Genomic DNA, 21,413 nt, shown 5'->3' on the forward strand with positions numbered 1-21,413 from the left:
TTAGATACAGAGTCACACACTGTCTACACTGTCCCCTTCAAACACTCCCTGGACAGGGACAGCACGGGGTTAGATACAGAGTCACACACTGTCTACACTGTCCCCATCAAACACTCCCTGGACAGGGACAGCACGGGGTTAGATACAGAGTCACACACTGTCTACACTGTCCCCATCAAACACTCCCTGGACAGGGACAGCACGGGGTTAGATACAGAGTCACACACTGTCTACACTGTCCCCATCAAACACTCCCTGGACAGGGACAGCACGGGGTTAGATACAGAGTCACACACTGTCTACACTGTCGCCATCAAACACTCCCTGGACAGGGACAGCACAGGGTTAGATACAGAGTAAAACACCGTCTATATTGTCCCCTTCAAGCACTGCCAGGACGGGGGCAGCACGAGGTTATAGGCAGAGTAAAGCTCCCTCTATACCAACCACATCAAACACTCCCAGGACAGGGGCAGCATGGGGTTAGATACAGAGTCACACACTGTCTACACTGTCCCCATCAAACACTCCCTGGACAGGGACAGCACGGGGTTAGATACAGAGTCACACACTGTCTACACTGTCCCCTTCAAACACTCCCTGGACAGGGACAGCACAGGGTTAGATACAGAGTCACACACTGTCTACACTGTCCCCTTCAAACACTCCCTGGACAGGGACAGCACGGGGTTAGATACAGAGTCACACACTGTCTACACTGTCCCCTTCAAACACTCCCTGGACAGGGACAGCACGGGGTTAGATACAGAGTCACACACTGTCTACACTGTCCCCTTCAAACACTCCCTGGACAGGGACAGCACGGGGTTAGATACAGAGTCACACACTGTCTACACTGTCCCCTTCAAACACTCCCAGGACAGGGGCAGCACGGGGTTAGATACAGAGTCACACACTGTCTACACTGTCCCCATCAAACACTCCCTGGACAGGGACAGCACGGGGTTAGATACAGAGTCACACACTGTCTACACTGTCCCCATCAAACACTCCCTGGACAGGGACAGCACGAGGTTAGATACAGAGTCACACACTGTCTACACTGTCCCCATCAAACAATCCCTGGACAGGGACAGCACGGGGTTAGATACAGAGTCACACACTGTCTACACTGTCCCCATCAAACACTCCCTGGACAGGGACAGCACGTGGTTAGATACAGAGTCACACACTGTCTACACTGTCCCCATCAAACACTCCCTGGACAGGGACAGCACGGGGTTAGATACAGAGTCACACACTGTCTACACTGTCCCCATCAAACACTCCCTGGACAGGGACAGCACGGGGTTAGATACAGAGTCACACACTGTCTACACTGTCCCCATCAAACACTCCCTGGACAGGGACAGCACGGGGTTAGATACAGAGTCACACACTGTCTACACTGTCCCCATCAAACACTCCCTGGACAGGGACAGCACGAGGTTAGATACAGAGTCACACACTGTCTACACTGTCCCCTTCAAACACTCCCAGGACAGGGACAGCACGAGGTTAGATACAGAGTCACACACTGTCTACACTGTCCCCATCAAACAATCCCTGGACAGGGACAGCACGGGGTTAGATACAGAGTCACACACTGTCTACACTGTCCCCATCAAACACTCCCTGGACAGGGACAGCACGGGGTTAGATACAGAGTCACACACTGTCTACACTGTCCCCATCAAACACTCCCTGGACAGGGACAGCACGGGGTTAGATACAGAGTCACACACTGTCTACACTGTCCCCTTCAAACACTCCCTGGACAGGGACAGCACAGGGTTAGATACAGAGTCACACACTGTCTACACTGTCCCCATCAAACAATCCCTGGACAGGGACAGCACGGGGTTAGATACAGAGTCACACACTGTCTACACTGTCCCCATCAAACACTCCCTGGACAGGGACAGCACGGGGTTAGATACAGAGTCACACACTGTCTACACTGTCCCCTTCAAACACTCCCTGGACAGGGACAGCACGGGGTTAGATACAGAGTCACACACTGTCTACACTGTCCCCATCAAACACTCCCTGGACAGGGACAGCACAGGGTTAGATACAGAGTCACACACTGTCTACACTGTCCCCATCAAACAATCCCTGGACAGGGACAGCACAGGGTTAGATACAGAGTCACACACTGTCTACACTGTCCCCATCAAACACTCCCTGGACAGGGACAGCACGGGGTTAGATACAGAGTCACACACTGTCTACACTGTCCCCATCAAACACTCCCTGGACAGGGATAGCACGGGGTTAGATACAGAGTCACACACTGTCTACACTGTCCCCTTCAAACACTCCCTGGACAGGGACAGCACGGGGTTAGATACAGAGTCACACACTGTCTACACTGTCCCCATCAAACACTCCCTGGACAGGGACAGCACGGGGTTAGATACAGAGTAAACCTTCCTCTACACTGTCCCCTTCAAACACTCCCAGGACAGGGACAGCACGGGGTTAGATACAGAGTCACACACTGTCTACACTGTCCCCATCAAACAATCCCTGGACAGGGACAGCACAGGGTTAGATACAGAGTCACACACTGTCTACACTGTCCCCATCAAACACTCCCTGGACAGGGACAGCACGGGGTTAGATACAGAGTCACACACTGTCTACACTGTCCCCATCAAACACTCCCTGGACAGGGACAGCACGAGGTTAGATACAGAGTCACACACTGTCTACACTGTCCCCATCAAACACTCCCTGGACAGGGACAGCACGGGGTTAGATACAGAGTCACACACTGTCTACACTGTCCCCATCAAACACTCCCTGGACAGGGACAGCACAGGGTTAGATACAGAGTCACACACTGTCTACACTGTCCCCATCAAACACTCCCTGGACAGGGACAGCACGGGGTTAGATACAGAGTCACACACTGTCTACACTGTCCCCATCAAACACTCCCTGGACAGGGACAGCACGAGGTTAGATACAGAGTCACACACTGTCTACACTGTCCCCTTCAAACACTCCCAGGACAGGGACAGCACGAGGTTAGATACAGAGTCACACACTGTCTACACTGTCCCCATCAAACAATCCCTGGACAGGGACAGCACGGGGTTAGATACAGAGTCACACACTGTCTACACTGTCCCCATCAAACACTCCCTGGACAGGGACAGCACGGGGTTAGATACAGAGTCACACACTGTCTACACTGTCCCCATCAAACACTCCCTGGACAGGGACAGCACGGGGTTAGATACAGAGTCACACACTGTCTACACTGTCCCCTTCAAACACTCCCTGGACAGGGACAGCACAGGGTTAGATACAGAGTCACACACTGTCTACACTGTCCCCATCAAACAATCCCTGGACAGGGACAGCACGGGGTTAGATACAGAGTCACACACTGTCTACACTGTCCCCATCAAACACTCCCTGGACAGGGACAGCACGGGGTTAGATACAGAGTCACACACTGTCTACACTGTCCCCTTCAAACACTCCCTGGACAGGGACAGCACGGGGTTAGATACAGAGTCACACACTGTCTACACTGTCCCCATCAAACACTCCCTGGACAGGGACAGCACAGGGTTAGATACAGAGTCACACACTGTCTACACTGTCCCCATCAAACAATCCCTGGACAGGGACAGCACAGGGTTAGATACAGAGTCACACACTGTCTACACTGTCCCCATCAAACACTCCCTGGACAGGGACAGCACGGGGTTAGATACAGAGTCACACACTGTCTACACTGTCCCCATCAAACACTCCCTGGACAGGGATAGCACGGGGTTAGATACAGAGTCACACACTGTCTACACTGTCCCCTTCAAACACTCCCTGGACAGGGACAGCACGGGGTTAGATACAGAGTCACACACTGTCTACACTGTCCCCATCAAACACTCCCTGGACAGGGACAGCACGGGGTTAGATACAGAGTAAACCTTCCTCTACACTGTCCCCTTCAAACACTCCCAGGACAGGGACAGCACGGGGTTAGATACAGAGTCACACACTGTCTACACTGTCCCCATCAAACAATCCCTGGACAGGGACAGCACAGGGTTAGATACAGAGTCACACACTGTCTACACTGTCCCCATCAAACACTCCCTGGACAGGGACAGCACGGGGTTAGATACAGAGTCACACACTGTCTACACTGTCCCCATCAAACACTCCCTGGACAGGGACAGCACGAGGTTAGATACAGAGTCACACACTGTCTACACTGTCCCCATCAAACACTCCCTGGACAGGGACAGCACGGGGTTAGATACAGAGTCACACACTGTCTACACTGTCCCCATCAAACACTCCCTGGACAGGGACAGCACGGGGTTAGATACAGAGTAAACCTTCCTCTACACTGTCCCCTTCAAACACTCCCAGGACAGGGACAGCACGGGGTTAGATACAGAGTCACACACTGTCTACACTGTCCCCATCAAACACTCCCTGGACAGGGACAGCACGGGGTTAGATACAGAGTCACACACTGTCTACACTGTCCCCATCAAACACTCCCTGGACAGGGACAGCACGGGGTTAGATACAGAGTCACACACTGTCTACACTGTCCCCATCAAACACTCCCTGGACAGGGACAGCACGAGGTTAGATACAGAGTCACACACTGTCTACACTGTCCCCATCAAACACTCCCTGGACAGGGACAGCACGGGGTTAGATACAGAGTCACACACTGTCTACACTGTCCCCATCAAACACTCCCTGGACAGGGACAGCACGGGGTTAGATACAGAGTCACACACTGTCTAAACTGTACCCATCAAACACTCCCTGGACAGGGTCAGCACGGGGTTAGATACAGAGTCACACACTGTCTACACTGTCCCCTTCAAACACTCCCTGGACAGGGACAGCACGGGGTTAGATACAGAGTCACACACTGTCTACACTGTCCCCATCAAACACTCCCTGGACAGGGACAGCACGGGGTTAGATACAGAGTCACACACTGTCTACACTGTCCCCATCAAACACTCCCTGGACAGGGACAGCACGAGGTTAGATACAGAGTCACACACTGTCTACACTGTCCCCATCAAACACTCCCAGGACAGGGACAGCACGAGGTTAGATACAGAGTCACACACTGTCTACACTGTCCCCATCAAACACTCCCAGGACAGGGACAGCACGGGGTTAGATACAGAGTCACACACTGTCTACACTGTCCCCATCAAACACTCCCTGGACAGGGACAGCACGGGGTTAGATACAGAGTCACACACTGTCTACACTGTCCCCTTCAAACACTCCCTGGACAGGGACAGCACGAGGTTAGATACAGAGTCACACACTGTCTACACTGTCCCCATCAAACACTCCCAGGACAGGGACAGCACGAGGTTAGATACAGAGTCACACACTGTCTACACTGTCCCCATCAAACACTCCCTGGACAGGGACAGCACGGGGTTAGATACAGAGTCACACACTGTCTACACTGTCCCCTTCAAACACTCCCTGGACAGGGACAGCACAGGGTTAGATACAGAGTCACACACTGTCTAAACTGTACCCATCAAACACTCCCTGGACAGGGACAGCACAGGGTTAGATACAGAGTAAACCTTCCTCTACACTGTCCCCTTCAAACACTCCCTGGACAGGGACAGCACGGGGTTAGATACAGAGTCACACACTGTCTACACTGTCCCCCATCAAACACTCCCTGGACAGGGACAGCACGGGGTTAGATACAGAGTCACACACTGTCTACACTGTCCCCATCAAACACTCCCTGGACAGGGACAGCACGGGGTTAGATACAGAGTCACACACTGTCTACACTGTCCCCATCAAACACTCCCAGGACAGGGACCGCACGGGGTTAGATACAGAGTCACACACTGTCTACACTGTCCCCATCAAACAATCCCTGGACAGGGACAGCACGGGGTTAGATACAGAGTCACACACTGTCTACACTGTCCCCATCAAACACTCCCTGGACAGGGACAGCACGGGGTTAGATACAGAGTCACACACTGTCTACACTGTCCCCATCAAACACTCCCTGGACAGGGACAGCACGGGGTTAGATACAGAGTCACACACTGTCTACACTGTCCCCATCAAACACTCCCTGGACAGGGATAGCACGGGGTTAGATACAGAGTCACACACTGTCTACACTGTCCCCTTCAAACACTCCCTGGACAGGGACAGCACGGGGTTAGATACAGAGTCACACACTGTCTACACTGTCCCCATCAAACACTCCCTGGACAGGGACAGCACGGGGTTAGATACAGAGTAAACCTTCCTCTACACTGTCCCCTTCAAACACTCCCTGGACAGGGACAGCACGGGGTTAGATACAGAGTCACACACTGTCTACACTGTCCCCATCAAACAATCCCTGGACAGGGACAGCACGGGGTTAGATACAGAGTCACACACTGTCTACACTGTCCCCATCAAACACTCCCTGGACAGGGACAGCACGGGGTTAGATACAGAGTCACACACTGTCTACACTGTCCCCATCAAACACTCCCAGGACAGGGACCGCACGGGGTTAGATACAGAGTCACACACTGTCTACACTGTCCCCATCAAACAATCCCTGGACAGGGACAGCACGGGGTTAGATACAGAGTCACACACTGTCTACACTGTCCCCATCAAACACTCCCTGGACAGGGACAGCACGGGGTTAGATACAGAGTCACACACTGTCTACACTGTCCCCATCAAACACTCCCTGGACAGGGACAGCACGGGGTTAGATACAGAGTCACACACTGTCTACACTGTCCCCATCAAACACTCCCTGGACAGGGACAGCACGGGGTTAGATACAGAGTCACACACTGTCTAACTGTCCCCATCAAACACTCCCTGGACAGGGACAGCACGGGGTTAGATACAGAGTCACACACTGTCTAACTGTCCCCATCAAACACTCCCTGGACAGGGACAGCACGGGGTTAGATACAGAGTCACACACTGTCTACACTGTCCCCATCAAACACTCCCTGGACAGGGACAGCACGGGGTTAGATACAGAGTCACACACTGTCTACACTGTCCCCATCAAACACTCCCAGGACAGGGACAGCACAGGGTTAGATACAGAGTCACACACTGTCTACACTGTCCCCTTCAAACAATCCCTGGACAGGGACAGCACAGGGTTAGATACAGAGTCACACACTGTCTACACTGTCCCCATCAAACACTCCCTGGACAGGGACAGCACGGGGTTAGATACAGAGTCACACACTGTCTAACTGTCCCCATCAAACACTCCCTGGACAGGGACAGCACGGGGTTAGATACAGAGTCACACACTGTCTACACTGTCCCCATCAAACACTCCCTGGACAGGGACAGCACGGGGTAAAGCTCTCTCACAAAGTGAAGTTTCTCCAACAAACTGCTCCAACCAACTCTCTTACAGCAGGCAATACCTGCTCTCAGTGACAAAATGCTGCAGATGCTGCCATTTTGAAATCAAACAGAAACACTGGAAATACCTCATCATACCCACCCCATCTATGGAGGGAAAACTGAATTAACATTTCAGATGACTGACTGCTCATCAGCGTTCCTCTTTCATCTTCAGATAAATAAATGGTTGGATAGAGCAGCAAGCCTCCTTTCAAAACATCCTGATCAAAATTACCAAAAGATTCTGCTGTAACGCACAAACAAAGTACTTTCCTATTTCATGCATTGGGCACCCCTTACTCTCCCAGTGAGAAGGCCCCAAAACATATCATTTCTTGGTACCAGTGGCACTTGGCACCAATTACATGCAGCTTTGTACTATGACTGCTATTTGTAACAAAATGAGGATTAAGTCTCTGTATGGGTCCAATGGCAAAAGGTTTGCTATCTAATCCTAGCCATGAACCCAACAACTACAATGGTAGTGTCCCTACCTCAGACAGAAGATCTGGATTCAAGTCATACCTGCTCCAGAGGTGTGTAATAACACTCCTGAGCAGGCCGGTTAGACAATATCTAGACCTGAATCAAACCTTGGATCTTCTAGAAAATATCTAGATATTGAATCAAATCTTGTCCAACTGAGGATTACCACCACGGAGATCAACAGATTGGATCTCAATCCTTTATTACTTTCACATATGGGCTGGTGAGATTGGAGCAGGTGAACCTAGCTACGCCAATAGTCTTTCACATTGATCCCCAGTGCCAAGCGGATTGGGAGAAGTAACAAATTGTGGGGAAGGGGGTGGAAGGGAGGTGTGTTGGGGTTGGAGGCCGGACACATTTATGGTTTTCCAAACGCCCCTCAGCAAAATGGACATGCTCCTACCTGGGGCAACCAGGGAATCCATTGGGGTCTCGGTGTTTTCACAGTCCATGTCGACCTCGGTCTGATCCCGGGACTTTTCCTGATCCCGGTTCCTGCGACTTCCCGACTCAGTCAGCTGTGGTGAGGCGGGCCTGTTTTTCAGATCCAGCTGCAGATTGAGCAAGCTGGTCTGCTCGTTGATTTGCTGTTTATCGATCTTGCTGTTTCGCGTACCGTCCGCATTTTCATTCTCTGTGACTCGAGCGCCCTCCGCCCCCACTTGCATGGCGGGCATGTTGGTGTTGGTGCCCAACTGCTGATTCAGGCGGCTGTGGGCAGACAGTGGGGACAAGTCACTCGAAGCGCACTCTGCCAAATGCTTGGTGGGCGGCACGGTGGCACAGTGGTTAGCACTGCTGCCTCACAGCGCCAGAGACCTGGGTTCAATTCCCACCTCAGGCAACTGTCTGTGTGGAGTTTGCACCTTCTCCCTGTGTCTGCGTGGGTTTCCTCCGGGTGCTCCGGTTCCCTCCCAAAGATGTGCAGGTCAGGTGAATTGGCCGTGCTAAATTGTCCATAGTGTTAGGTAAGGGGTAAATGGAGGGGTATGGGTGGGTTGCGCTTCGGCGGGTCGGTGTGGCCTTGTTGGGCCGAAGGGCCTGTTTTCCACACTGTAATGTAATCTGTATCTCCCTCCCCTTACCCTCTGCAGCCAGTCTTGTTCACCAGTCATTGCTGGGTTGGCTACTGCTCAGGTAACACTGTCAATGGCCTCCCACCACCTGTGGAGGGAGAATCAAGTTGCTGCCAATACAGATGGTTTCCAGAGCCCTGGGGAAATCAGCACGTACAGCTGAGCTCCAGGGCAGATCGCATTATAATTTCTCCACTCAATCCCTGCCCGAAATGGAGGGGAAGGATACTAAGTCATGATGGTCATTTGGAGAGCTAGGGCTGCTTGGCCCCTTTCTTGCACCATAACTATTCTGGTGATTCTGCAAAGACTCGTAGGACATCAGCCACCTCCTCTCCCACATAAGCACAACCGCCCAACGGCCCAATCTATCTGCTTGTCAAGTCCTTCCTCTATTGTCCACTAGAATCATTGAATCCCTCCAGTGTGGAAGCAAGTCATTTGATCCACTGAGTCCACACCCACCCTCCGAAGAGCATCCCGCCAAGACCGATCCCCCTACCCTATCCCTGTAACCCTGCACATCTCACGGCTAACCCACCTAGCCTGCATATCCCTGGACACCATGGGCAATCTTCCTAACCTGCATTCCTTTGGACTGTGAGAGGAAACCAGCGGAAACCCCATGCTGACACAGGGAGAATGTACAAACTCCACACAGTCGCCCAACAGTGGAACTCAACCCCAACCACTGAGCCACCATGCCACCCTCTACATGCCACTGGAGGGCATTGTTCAGGGGAGGATGTGAAAAGGGGTTTGCCTACTTTCCTAGGAACCTTCTGCCCAAGTACAATGGGAAGATGGGCATCTGTGTGAGTAAGCAGCTCAGGTCACTGAGAGTAAGCTTTTATGTGATTAGATTGGATTCCCTACAGTGTGGAAACAGGCCCTTCGGCCCAACCAGTCCACACTGACCCTCTGAAGAATAACCCACCAAGACCCATCTCCCTCTGACTAAGGCACTTACCACTACGGGCAAGTTAGCATGGCCAATTCACCTGACACACAGAAGAGTCGGAGAAATCTTTTTAAAATTCCATTTATTTCTGGAAGTTTCACGAGATGAGAATCTATATGGATCCGTAGGAAGTGGCTAAAGTTTCGCCACTGTGAGCTGAGAGAGTTATATTTCAATGAGAGACAGCCAATTGCTTTAAAACAGGACTTTAAAACAGCAGCACGAGAGTCTCTGAGAATTAACTTCCTGGACACTTGAAGAAGGAAACCCAGAAAGAAAGAGAAACAGCCATCCATAGTGCACTGCAGCCTTGGTTGACCAAGACTACATGGTGGATAGAGCAGTTTCCACATTACAATGGATTGTGGGTACTTTGATTGCCATTATTGCCAATCAATGGACATGGCGATTCTCTCTGACACAGAATCAGTGGTGGATCAGCAACATGATTAGAAAGTTCAGGATAACAAGGGTTCAAACCCCAGCACAGAAGCTGATTTTAAACTAAACTAATGTACTCTGCAATTTATAGCTCGTCTTAGTAATAGTGACAACTATTGTCGATTAGTGTAAAACCTCAACTGATTCACTGAGCCATTGGTTACCTGGTCTGGGCTAGATGGGAGATCAGACCCACAGCAATATCATGTGTGGGGGCTGTGTAAGCCACTCTGTTCAAAGGGCAATCGGGGATGAGCATCACACACCCACTCAAAAGAATAAAAAAAAAGAGTACAAACCAACTGGCAGGAAATCCAAAAGTTTCTCACCTTGTGTGAGGTCTCCCTCTCCAGGAGTGTGCCTTTGTCGGCTCACGGCCACCTTTCTCCTTGAGGCTGGGGCTCGGCAGACCTGTCTCCTCCTGCTCCTTGGGCGGGAGCAACCCTTCCTCTTTGCTGTCGCTCACCTCCAGCCCCAGCTTGGCTTCCTTGTAGAGCGACCGGTACCTCCTCTTCAGCCTCGCGGGTTCATCCACCACCAGGCCCTGCCCGCTCTCTGCCTGCCGGCTGTAGGCTTTGCACTCCTGATCTCCGTTGACTTTGGGGGAAGGGCTGTCCTTGTTGTCTCCCACTGGCTGCCAGTTGTTGCGAAGCGACAGGCTCTTGAAGCCCTCTCGCTTGCTGGCCTCTCCTTCGCCGGCCTCCCTGGCCCTCTGCTCAGCCAGCCGCCGGATGCTCTCACTCTCAAAGACCCTGGAACGGTGCCTCCTGTACCTGCTACCCTCCAGGCCTTGCAAAGCCTCAGCGAAAAGAGCCTCACGGCTGCTCATCTGCATCCGTCTCCTCAGCTGGCTGGTTCGGGCCTCCCAGATAGACATGTGCTTGTGTCTCCGAAATTCCCTCCTGGAACCAAATGGGGACCAGAAACAACAGCAGGCGGAATTAGGACAAAACACAACACAACAGTTAAATGACAGTAACAAAATATCTAGGTCACAGATACTCAGAGACAATTACTACCGCATTTAAGAGAGCAAAGCATTCAGACCGCAAGCAAAATCTTCCTACAGGAGCCTTTGTTTCTCAAAATACTTCCATTGTCACTGCCTCCTATCACAATAGCACACTGTAAAGAGTTTCCTGTCACTTGCTCAACACCAAATTCACTTCTCTTCCCAGCGAACCCATTTCGACAAGGTGAATGATGAGTGACAAAAATCAGGATTTACCAGTTCAAAGGCCTGTGTTCCAAAAAGGAACATGCACGCGTGGAGAAAAACAGAGCTGCACCCACAATTGCAGAAGGCCCGAGGCCAGTCCAAAGACGTGCAGATTAGGGTGAATCGGCCATGCTAAATTGCCCATAGTGTTAGGGGCCTTCGTCAGAGGGAAATGGGTCGGGATGATTTACTCTTCGGAGGGTCAGTGTGGACTGGTTGGGGCCAATGGCCTGTTTTCACACTGTAGGGAATCTAATCTAATCTAATCTATGTTTAAAGAGGAGATCTTGAAAGCAGCCCAGTATTGAGCTTGTGCCAGCAACTCACTAGTTGTTCGGACAGGACATGATCCCTCTACAAATTCCAGAATATCCACATTCCTTATCCAAAACACTCTAATCCCTCTCTCACTCCCCTCTATCTGAGACAGTCTAATCTCTCTCTGACTTTCCTGTATCTGACACACACAAATCCTTCTGTAACTCTCCTACATCTGGTGCGGCACGGTGGCTCAGTGGTTAGCACTGCTGCCTCACAGCGCCAGGGACCTGGGTTCAATTCCCGCCTCAGGCGACTGTCTGTGTGGAGTTTGTACATTCTCCCTGTGTCTGTGGGGGTTTCCTCCGGTTGCTCCAGTTTCCTCCCACAGTCCAAAAATGTGCAGGTCAGGTGAATTGGCCATGCTAAATTGCCCATGGTGTACGGTGAATGGGGTAAATGTAGGGGAATGGGTCTGGGTGGGTTGCTCTTCAGAGGGTCAGTGTGGACTTGTCGGGCCAAAGGGCCTGTTTCCACACCAAGTAATCTAATCTGAGCCATTCTAATCCCTCTCTCACTGTCCTGTATTTGAGACAGGCAAATCCTTTTGTATCTCTCCTGTATCTGTGACACTCCAATTCCTTTCTCACTCTTCTCTATCAGAGACATCCTAACTCCTCTCTCTCACTCCTGTATTTGACACCGTGTAGCTTCACCACTCTCTGCAGTTTTCCTAGTGCCTCCATCTCACTGTTTCAATCAATCTGTTTTGTGACGTCTCACGCCTTGACAGAGTTTAAACTCAGGTTACTCTGCTGAGCAGCTTCACGTATGAGCAGGATGCTCTTGCAATGAAAGTCGGATAATTGCCAGGGATATTGAGGAAGGCAGGCCCTTCCTCCCACCCCCCACCCGTGTCCACCTGTCAGATGAGACTAGACCCTCAGGGTGTGTGGCTTGAGGCATGTCGTGTCCACTCACTCAGTTGATGGGAAGCCAGGTGCTGACATCGGGCTGACCTCTTTCGCTTTCTGCAGTGCGTGCTTCTGGTTGATGGCCTCCTCTTCTTCCTGCTCCTCCTAGGTAAGAACAGTGAACCCTATTCAATCTCACCATCCTCAGCACTTTCCGAGGCTCACCGCATTGTCGCCATGGACACAGCTCAGCCCCCATGCTGCAGCAACCCCTGGTTCTGGTTCACCAGGAGCTTTCCTGCAGGCAGATTGGTGGCTTTCACATCCGGCCAATGGACTGCTTCTGGCCCTGAACTAATGTCAAAGTCTTGTTCATCTATTGCTGTGTGGGATGTGAGGAAGCCTTCTTTTTTCAACCCAGAGTGTGGTGACAGTCTGGAATGTGCCGCCTGGGAGGGTGGTAGGGGTATATTGTCTCACATCCTTTGAAAAGTACATGGAGTAGGCACTTGGCAGAATAATCAAGGCTCTGGGCCTAGTGCTGGCGAATGGGATTAGGTTAAAGGTCAGGTGTTTTATCACACGTCGACGCACATTCGATGGGCCGAAGGGCTTTGACTACACACTGTGATTCTATTCTTGGGAAACTTCACAACCTTTAAAAAATGGACAGCACAGTGGCTCAGTGGTTAGCACCGCTGCCTCACAGTGCCAGGAACCCGGGTTTGACTCTCGCCTCAGGTGGGTGCCTGTGTGGAGTTTGCACATTCTCTGCGCTGGTTTCCTCTGGGTGCTCCGGTTTTCTGCCACAATCCAAAGATGTGTAGACCAGGTGAATTGGCCATGCTAAATTGTCCATAGTGTTCAGGGTAAATGTCGGGAAATGGGTCTGGGTGGGTTACTCTTCGGAGGGTCGGTGTGGACTTGTTGGGCCAAAGGCCCTGTTTCCATAGTGTAGGAAATCTAATCTAATCAAGTACTTGGATGAGTATGTGAGGTCATATGGGCCGAGTGTGAGGAAATGGGACTAGTGTAGCTAGTAGTGTATTTACTTTGACGGTATGGACGCAATGGGCCAAAAGACCTCTTGTGCACTGTATGATTCAATGAAGCAGGTCATCTCCAGACTATGTCACAGCTCTCTTGCCCACCTTGCATGGGATCTGTGCACAGCTCCATTCCCATGTTGCACTGCATGGATTCTTGGTCAAGACTGCCTTTCATTTGTACAAATCTCTCTCTGTTTCCCAGTTGGTTGAAAGCTGATAGTACCACACCAACAAAGAGGACATTTTACCTTTGTCAGCTCCTGGGCATTGGCCAGATTATCCACAGCGATGGCCAAGAAGACATTGAGCAAGGTGTCTTTGCATCCGAGTTAAGGAAATGGGGAACTGTCCAATCACCATATAAAAACTAGGGCGGAGGAATAGAGTATTCAGCCTGTTGAGCCTGCCCTGCCATTTAATACAATCATGGCCGATCTCACCTTGGCCTCAACTCCACTTTCCTCAATCCTTCAGCTCATTACGATTGAAAATCGGTCTATCTCCTCCTTAAATTTACTCAGTAACCCAGCATTCAACTGTGGGGTCGGGTATTCCACAGATTCACATCCCTTTGAGTGAAATGATTCCTCTTCATCTCGATTTTAAATTTGACATCCCTTATCCTAAAACCATGACTTGTCATTCTAGATTGTCCCACAAGAAGCATGCACTCTGTGTCTACCTTGTCAATTGCCTTTAGCAACTTGAAGACCTCAATGAGATCTACTCTCATTGTTCTAAACTGTGGACAGTATTGGCCTAATCTGCTCAATCCTTCTTCATAAGACAAAGCCAGAGTCAATAGAGTGTTCCCCTCTGATCTGTGTCCAATGCAATTACATCCTTTCTCAAGGAAGGGGACCAAAATTGTATCCAATACACGTGAGCAGATAATGCCAAACCTTACAGGAAAGATTTCACTTAATTACAGGAAAGGGCACTTAATTACACGAGGTTAGTCTTCCAGTGCTGAATTGACGGAAACTGGCAGACCAGATGCCAGTTATAAAGGATGTTTGTCACCTTTCTAGTTTCAGTAGAACAGCTGACTGTGATTCTGAGTAATCCGACTGGAACTGGGTTTCCTCAGTCAGTATCCTGAGACCCCAGGTAAGTGTTGCATCCGATCGTTATAACTCTGGTTTCTGTCATTTAATCAATGCTCTAACTATGTCAATGTACTAATCCCCGACTCTATGAGTCTGCACCCTCTGCAACACATTATTTTGTGGCACCTCCTCTTGTGAATGTTGAAAATCAGAAGAAACTACATCGCTGCTCCCTTCAAACCGCCATCACCCTTTCCATCTGGAAGGACATAGGCAGTGGATATATGGGAACACCACCCCCTACAAGTCCCCCTCCAAGCCACTCACCATCCTGACTTGGAAATATATTATTGTTCCTACATTGTTGCTGGGTTAAATCCTGGAATTTCCTCCTTAAGGGCATTCTGGATCAACCCACAGCAGGTGGACTGCAGCGGTTCAAGAAGGCAGCTCCCCACCACCTTCTCCAAGGTACCTAGGGATGGGTAATAAATGCTCGCCCAGCCCAGCCCAGTCAACCAATAAAAATGTTACTTCCCCCTTTATCAATACAGCTGGCTACATCCTCAAAAAGCAGTAATAGATTTCACAAACAATTTCTCTTTCATTGAATCACCATTGCCCAATCATCGTAATATTGTCTTTCAAGCATCTTGTTACCACTTCTTTAATAATAGGTTCCGTCACGCTCCTGAAAACCGATGTCAGGCTAAGTGGCCTGCAGTTCTCCCATTTCTCTTCCCAGATTTCTTCAACAGTATGTTACGTCTGCAGTTTTCCCAATCCAAAAGGCATCATTTGAGGCACGTTAGAAGATGCAAACTAGTGAACCCAGTATCCCTGAAGTCGTCATTGCAGATCATCAGGTCCAGGAGCTTTTTATCCCATTACCGTTTTCCTGCATTTATTCTTTATTAATTACTTTAAGCTCCTCAGCTCTCATTAGATACTGGGTTCCCCAGAACGTGAGCCATCCTTTTGGGTCTTCTGCTCGGAAGATAGATAGAGTAATGCTTGTTTGATACCTCTGTCATTTCCTCATTCCCCATTCTAATTTATTCTGCTTTAGTCTTTAAGGATTAATTTTTCACTTTGCCTACTCTCTTTTTTTTCGATTTTTTTATGAACTTGTCAAAACTCTTAGAATCTGATTTCCTACATCAGGCTAGTTAACCCGCAAGTTATAGTTTCACATTTTAACAATTTGTCAGTCACCCTTCGCCAGTTTCCACACAATCCTAATTCTCAGACTTACTACTCATTTTGGAAATACGACACACCTCTACTTTTAATCTAAATTCTATCCTCAAACTGTGTACTGACCCATGGATCTTTTTCCTTCACAGAGCTGAGTTTATTTTGTCAGCAAGAATGGGCACTTTGTCATGGTTAGGGTGACAAAACTTTGCCAGCGCATAATACCACTGGCACTCCAGGTGAGGCTAAAGCCAAGGTAGCCTACATCTTGCACTCTTCAGAGGGTGGTTAGCATCATTCACTCCTTGGGGAGTGGGATTCAAGTGTCAGGGGAACAATGCCTCTCCCTGTTTGAACAACGAGCTGTTGGGGAAATAATGTGAGGGGTAAGTTTGTTGCAGTTCTTCATGTGATAATCGCCAGGCAACTTGTATTAAAGGAAGAACTGTCAATCCCCATAGGCAATTTCCAGCAGCAGCAGCCCACCCTCAAACAGCCAATGAGTGTTTTATCTTAATTGAACCTATTTATCTAATCAACCTGTTCACAGATGCTACTGCACACCTCTGAAGTGTGTGGGAATGAAACCCAGGTCTCCCAGTCTAGCAGTAGGGACACTACCATTGCACCACAAGAGGGTTCCTCTGGTGACATTTTTTTTTTAAATTAACCTAGTTTTCTAATCAACCTGCTCAGGAATGTTATTATACACCTCTGGAGCAGTGCAGCATCAACCTGGGCCTCACAGTCCAGAGGTAGGGGCACTACCATTGCACCACAAGGGGGCCCTCCAGTGAGTGTTTTTGAAACACTGTCTTGTTTGCACACTAATAGTTCACACTGCAGCAAGTTAGGGCTGGTACTGAAACAGCAGAAAGATCCTTTTTTAAGAAAGAAGCTTACAGATTTACAATGTAATTGTCTCCAGCTGAGGGAGCAGACAATTTAAAATATGGAGGTTCATATGACCGTGATTGTTTGTAAAGGATGTTGAAAATGAGCAATGTTATTTTGACTTTCTCCTGCTTTGCTTTTCTCTTTGATTACGTTAATCCATATTTCTCTTTCAGACTTGTTGTTGGCTCCATTTCACTGTGTTACATTTATTGCCTATCATTCCGCTGTATTTTCAACTGCCTTAATGAAGGACTCCATTGGCTGGTCCCAGACGCCCCCTTCCTCATTATTTGAGGCAGAAGCTGAAAGATCAAGTATTTTACAATTTGAAGGCTGCAAGACCATACAGACATGACGCACAGTCAGACGTGAATTCTCCAACCAACTCTGGTCAATATTCAAAACTGGTGTCTTCATTGTCACAGTTACCATGGTGACACGGCCTATCGGTTTGGTGCTGTCTTTGCCGCAAATACCTTGCATGTGGCAGCTGAAGGCTCAGAATCAGTGATAAGTTAGTGCATTTTGTTGTCAATTCGAGAATGCTCTCTCACACATGCCACACCGGCCACCTTCCCATATTTTGCAAAGAGCACGAATCATTTGAGTACCACATAGATGACGCCCAGCTTGCAAACTGAAAACCAGAGAGAACAGGATGTGATGCTCAGTGAAAGGATACAGTTTCCAAAGAGTGTAAGGACAATAAAGTAGACAGATGACCACATTCCTGAGTTTACTCCGCCCTGGGATTTTATCCCGTTGTACATCACCTCATTCCAGTCCTCGCCTGTTAAAATCTACAGAGAAAAGGTTCCATCTTAGTTACAACAGCATCACAGAACACAGAACGTTACAGCACAGTACAGGCCATTCGGCCCTCAATGTGGCGCCGGCCTGGGAAGTTAACCTGATGCCCATCTAACCTACACCTATATATTACCCAGATATATGTCCAATGCCCATTTAAATGCCGTTAATGTCAACAAGTCTACTACTGTTGCAGGCAGGCCATTCCACACCACTACGACTCGCAAAGTAAAGAACCTACCCCTGATATCTGTCCAAAATCTTTCACCCCTCAATTTAAATCTATGCCACCTCGTGTTAGCCTTCATCTTCCGAGGAAAAACGCTCTTACTGTCCACGTTATCTTATAAGTCTCGATTAAGTCACCATCTTCTATCTAACGAAACCAGCCTCAGTTCCCTCAGCCTTTCCTCCGAAGTACTTCCTTCTATAACAGGCAACATCCTAGTAAATGTCCTCTGAACCTTTCCAAAAGCTTCCATATCCTTCCTATATGGAACTACACACAATATTCCAGGAGCGGCCTGACCAGTGCCTTGTACAACTGAAGCATGACCTCGTGGCTCCGAAACTCAATCCAAATACTAATAAACGCTAACACACCTTCGACTTCTTAATAACCCTATCAACCTGGGAGGCAAAGTTCAGGCACTAAGGAAACTAGACACAGAGGTGCACCAGTCAACCCCAAAAAGGAAGATCAAACCTGGGAGCAGTTCACAGCAGGAGATGAATGTTGCAATGTGCAGGACCCAGGGAGGAGTCAAGGCAGAGAGTTTACAGCTGTGACAGCACACATCCCACATCTGTTCCAACACTCAAACACAGATCACTCTTTACTGCTGTTAAACACCATTCCTCAATCTCTGACTGCTGTTAAACCCTGCCCCCAATCTCTGACTGCTGTTAAACACTGTCCCCCACTCTCTGACTGCTGTTAAACACTGTCCCCAATCTCTGACTGCTGTTAAACACTGTCCCCCACTCCCTGTCTGCTGTTAAACACGGTCCCCACACTCTGACTGCTGTTAAACACTGTCCCCCACTCTCTGACTGCTGTTAAACACTGTCCCCACTCTCTGACTGCTGTTAAACACTGTCCCCCACTCCCTGTCTGCTGTTAAACACTGTCCCCACTCTCTGACTGCTGTTAAACACTGTCCCCAATCTCTGACTGCTGTTAAACACTGTCCCCTCTCTCTGACTGCTGTTAAACACTGTCCCCACTCTCTGACTGATGTTAAACATCGTCTCCACTCTCTGACTGATGTTAAACACGATCCCCACTCTCTGACTGCTGTTCGACACCATCCCCAGTCTCTGTTTGTCTTTAAACACCGTCCCCTGTCTCTGATTGCAGTTAATCACTGTCCTCACTCACTGACAGCTTTTAAACACCATCTCCACTGTTTCAATGCAGTGAAACACCATCCCCACTCTCTGACTGTTGTTAAACACTGTCCCCACCTCTTTGATTCCAATTAAACACTGCCACCATGCTCTGACTGCTGTTAAAAAGCGTTCCCACTCCTTGACTGCTCTTAAAAACCATCCAGGCTCTCTGACTGATGTTAAACACCCTCTCTCCTCTCTGACTGCTGTTAAACACTGTCCCCCACTCTCTAACTGCTGTTAAACACTGTCCCCCACTCTCTGACTGCTGTTAAACACTGTCCCCCACTCTCAGTCTGCTGTTAATCACTGTCCCCCACTCTCTGACTGCTGTTAAACACAGTCCCCCACTCTCTGACTGCTGTTAAACACTGTCCCCACTCTCTGACTGCTGTTAAACACCGTCCCCCACTCTCTGACTGCTGTTAAACACTGTCCCACTCTCTAACTGCTGTTAAACACCGTCCCCCACTCCCTGTCTGCTGTTAAACACTGTCCCCACTCTCTGACTGCTGTTAAACACTGTCCCACTCTCTAACTGCTGTTAAACACCGTCCCCCACTCCCTGTCTGCTGTTAAACACTGTCCCCCACTCTCTGACTGCTGTTAAACACTGTCCCCACTCTCTGACTGCTGTTAAACACTGTCCCCCACTCTCTGACTGCTGTTAAACACTGTCCGCACTCCCTGTCTGCTGTTAAACACTGTCCCCTCTCTCTGACTGCTGTTAAACACTGTCCCCACTCTTTGACTGCTGTTAAACACTGTCCCCACTCTCTGACTGATGTTAAACATCGTCTCCACTCTCTGACTGCTGTTCGACACCATCCCCAGTCTCTGTTTGTCTTTAAACACCGTCCCCTGTCTCTGATTGCAGTTAATCACTGTCCTCACTCACTGACAGCTTTTAAACACCATCTCCACTGTTTCAATGCAGTGAAACACCATCCCCACTCTCTGACTGTTGTTAAACACTGTCCCCACCTCTTTGATTCCAATTAAACACTGCCACCATGCTCTGACTGCTGTTAAAAAGCGTTCCCACTCCTTGAGTGCTCTTAAAAACCATCCACGCTCTGACTGATGTTAAACACCCTCTCTCCTCTCTGACTCCTGTTAAACACTGTCCCCCACTCTCTGACTGCTGTTAAACACTGTCCCCCACTCTCTGACTGCTGTTAAACACTGTCCCCACTCCCTGTCTGCTGTTAAACAGTGTCCCCCACTCTCTGACTGCTGTTAAACACTGTCCCCACTCCCTGTCTGCTGTTAAACACTGTCCCCCACTCTCTGACTGCTGTTAAACACTGTCCCCACTCTCTGACTGTTGTTAAACACTGTCCCCACTCTCTGACTGCTGTTAAACACTGTCCCCACTCTCTGACTGCTGTTAAATACTGTCCCCCACTCCCTGTCTGCTGTTAAACACTGTCCCCACTCTCTGACTGCTGTTAAATACTGTCCCCCACTCCCTGTCTGCTGTTAAACACTGTCCCCCACTCTCTGACTGCTGTTAAACACTGTCCCCACTCCCTGTCTGCTGTTAAACAGTGTCCCCCACTCTCTGACTGCTGTTAAACACTGTCCCCACTCCCTGTCTGCTGTTAAACACTATCCCCCACTCTCTGACTGCTGTTAAACACTGTCCCCACTCTCTGACTGTTGTTAAACACTGTCCCCACTCTCTGACTGCTGTTAAACACTGTCCCCACTCTCTGACTGCTGTTAAATACTGTCCCCCACTCCCTGTCTGCTGTTAAACACTGTCCCCACTCTCTGACTGCTGTTAAACACTGTCCCCCTCTCTCTGACTGCTGTTAATCACTGTCCCCACTCTCTGACTGCTGTTAAACACTGTCCCCACTCCCTGTCTGCTGTTAAACACTGTCCCCCACTCTCTGACTGCTGTTAAACACTGTCCCCACTCTCTGACTGCTGTTAAACACTGTCCCCACTCTCTGACTGCTGTTAAATACTGTCCCCCACTCCCTGTCTGCTGTTAAACCCTGTCCCCACGCTCTGACTGATGTTAAACACTGTCCCCCACTCTCTGATTGCCATTAATCACTGTCCCCACTCTCTGACTGCTGTTAAACACGATCCCCACTCTCTCACTGCTGTTAGACACCATCCCCAGTCTCTGTTTGTCTTTAAACACCGTCCCCTGTCTCTGATTGCAGTTAATCACTGTCCTCACTCACTGATAGCTTTTAAACTCCATCTCCACTGT

At 49.5% G+C, this 21,413-nt stretch overlaps 1 protein-coding gene across 1 annotated transcript in view; it reads right to left on the minus strand.

Annotated features, from left to right (window-relative positions):
* Positions 1-21,413, minus strand: part of LOC140479529 (probable voltage-dependent R-type calcium channel subunit alpha-1E) — a 1,102,593-nt gene that overhangs the window by 504,430 nt on the left and 576,750 nt on the right. The window contains exons 18-22 of the mRNA XM_072573344.1: positions 17,664-17,781; positions 14,087-14,154; positions 12,857-12,954; positions 10,728-11,300; positions 8,324-8,631 (exon numbers count right to left, since the gene is read on the minus strand). Of these exons, the coding sequence (XP_072429445.1) occupies positions 8,324-8,631; positions 10,728-11,300; positions 12,857-12,954; positions 14,087-14,154; positions 17,664-17,781 (1,165 nt within the window). The remainder of the gene's footprint in view (positions 1-8,323; positions 8,632-10,727; positions 11,301-12,856; positions 12,955-14,086; positions 14,155-17,663; positions 17,782-21,413) is intronic.

The sequence above is a fragment of the Chiloscyllium punctatum genome, chromosome 7 (assembly GCF_047496795.1).
Source record: "Chiloscyllium punctatum isolate Juve2018m chromosome 7, sChiPun1.3, whole genome shotgun sequence".
In the NCBI taxonomy this organism is placed as follows: Eukaryota; Metazoa; Chordata; class Chondrichthyes; order Orectolobiformes; family Hemiscylliidae; genus Chiloscyllium; species Chiloscyllium punctatum.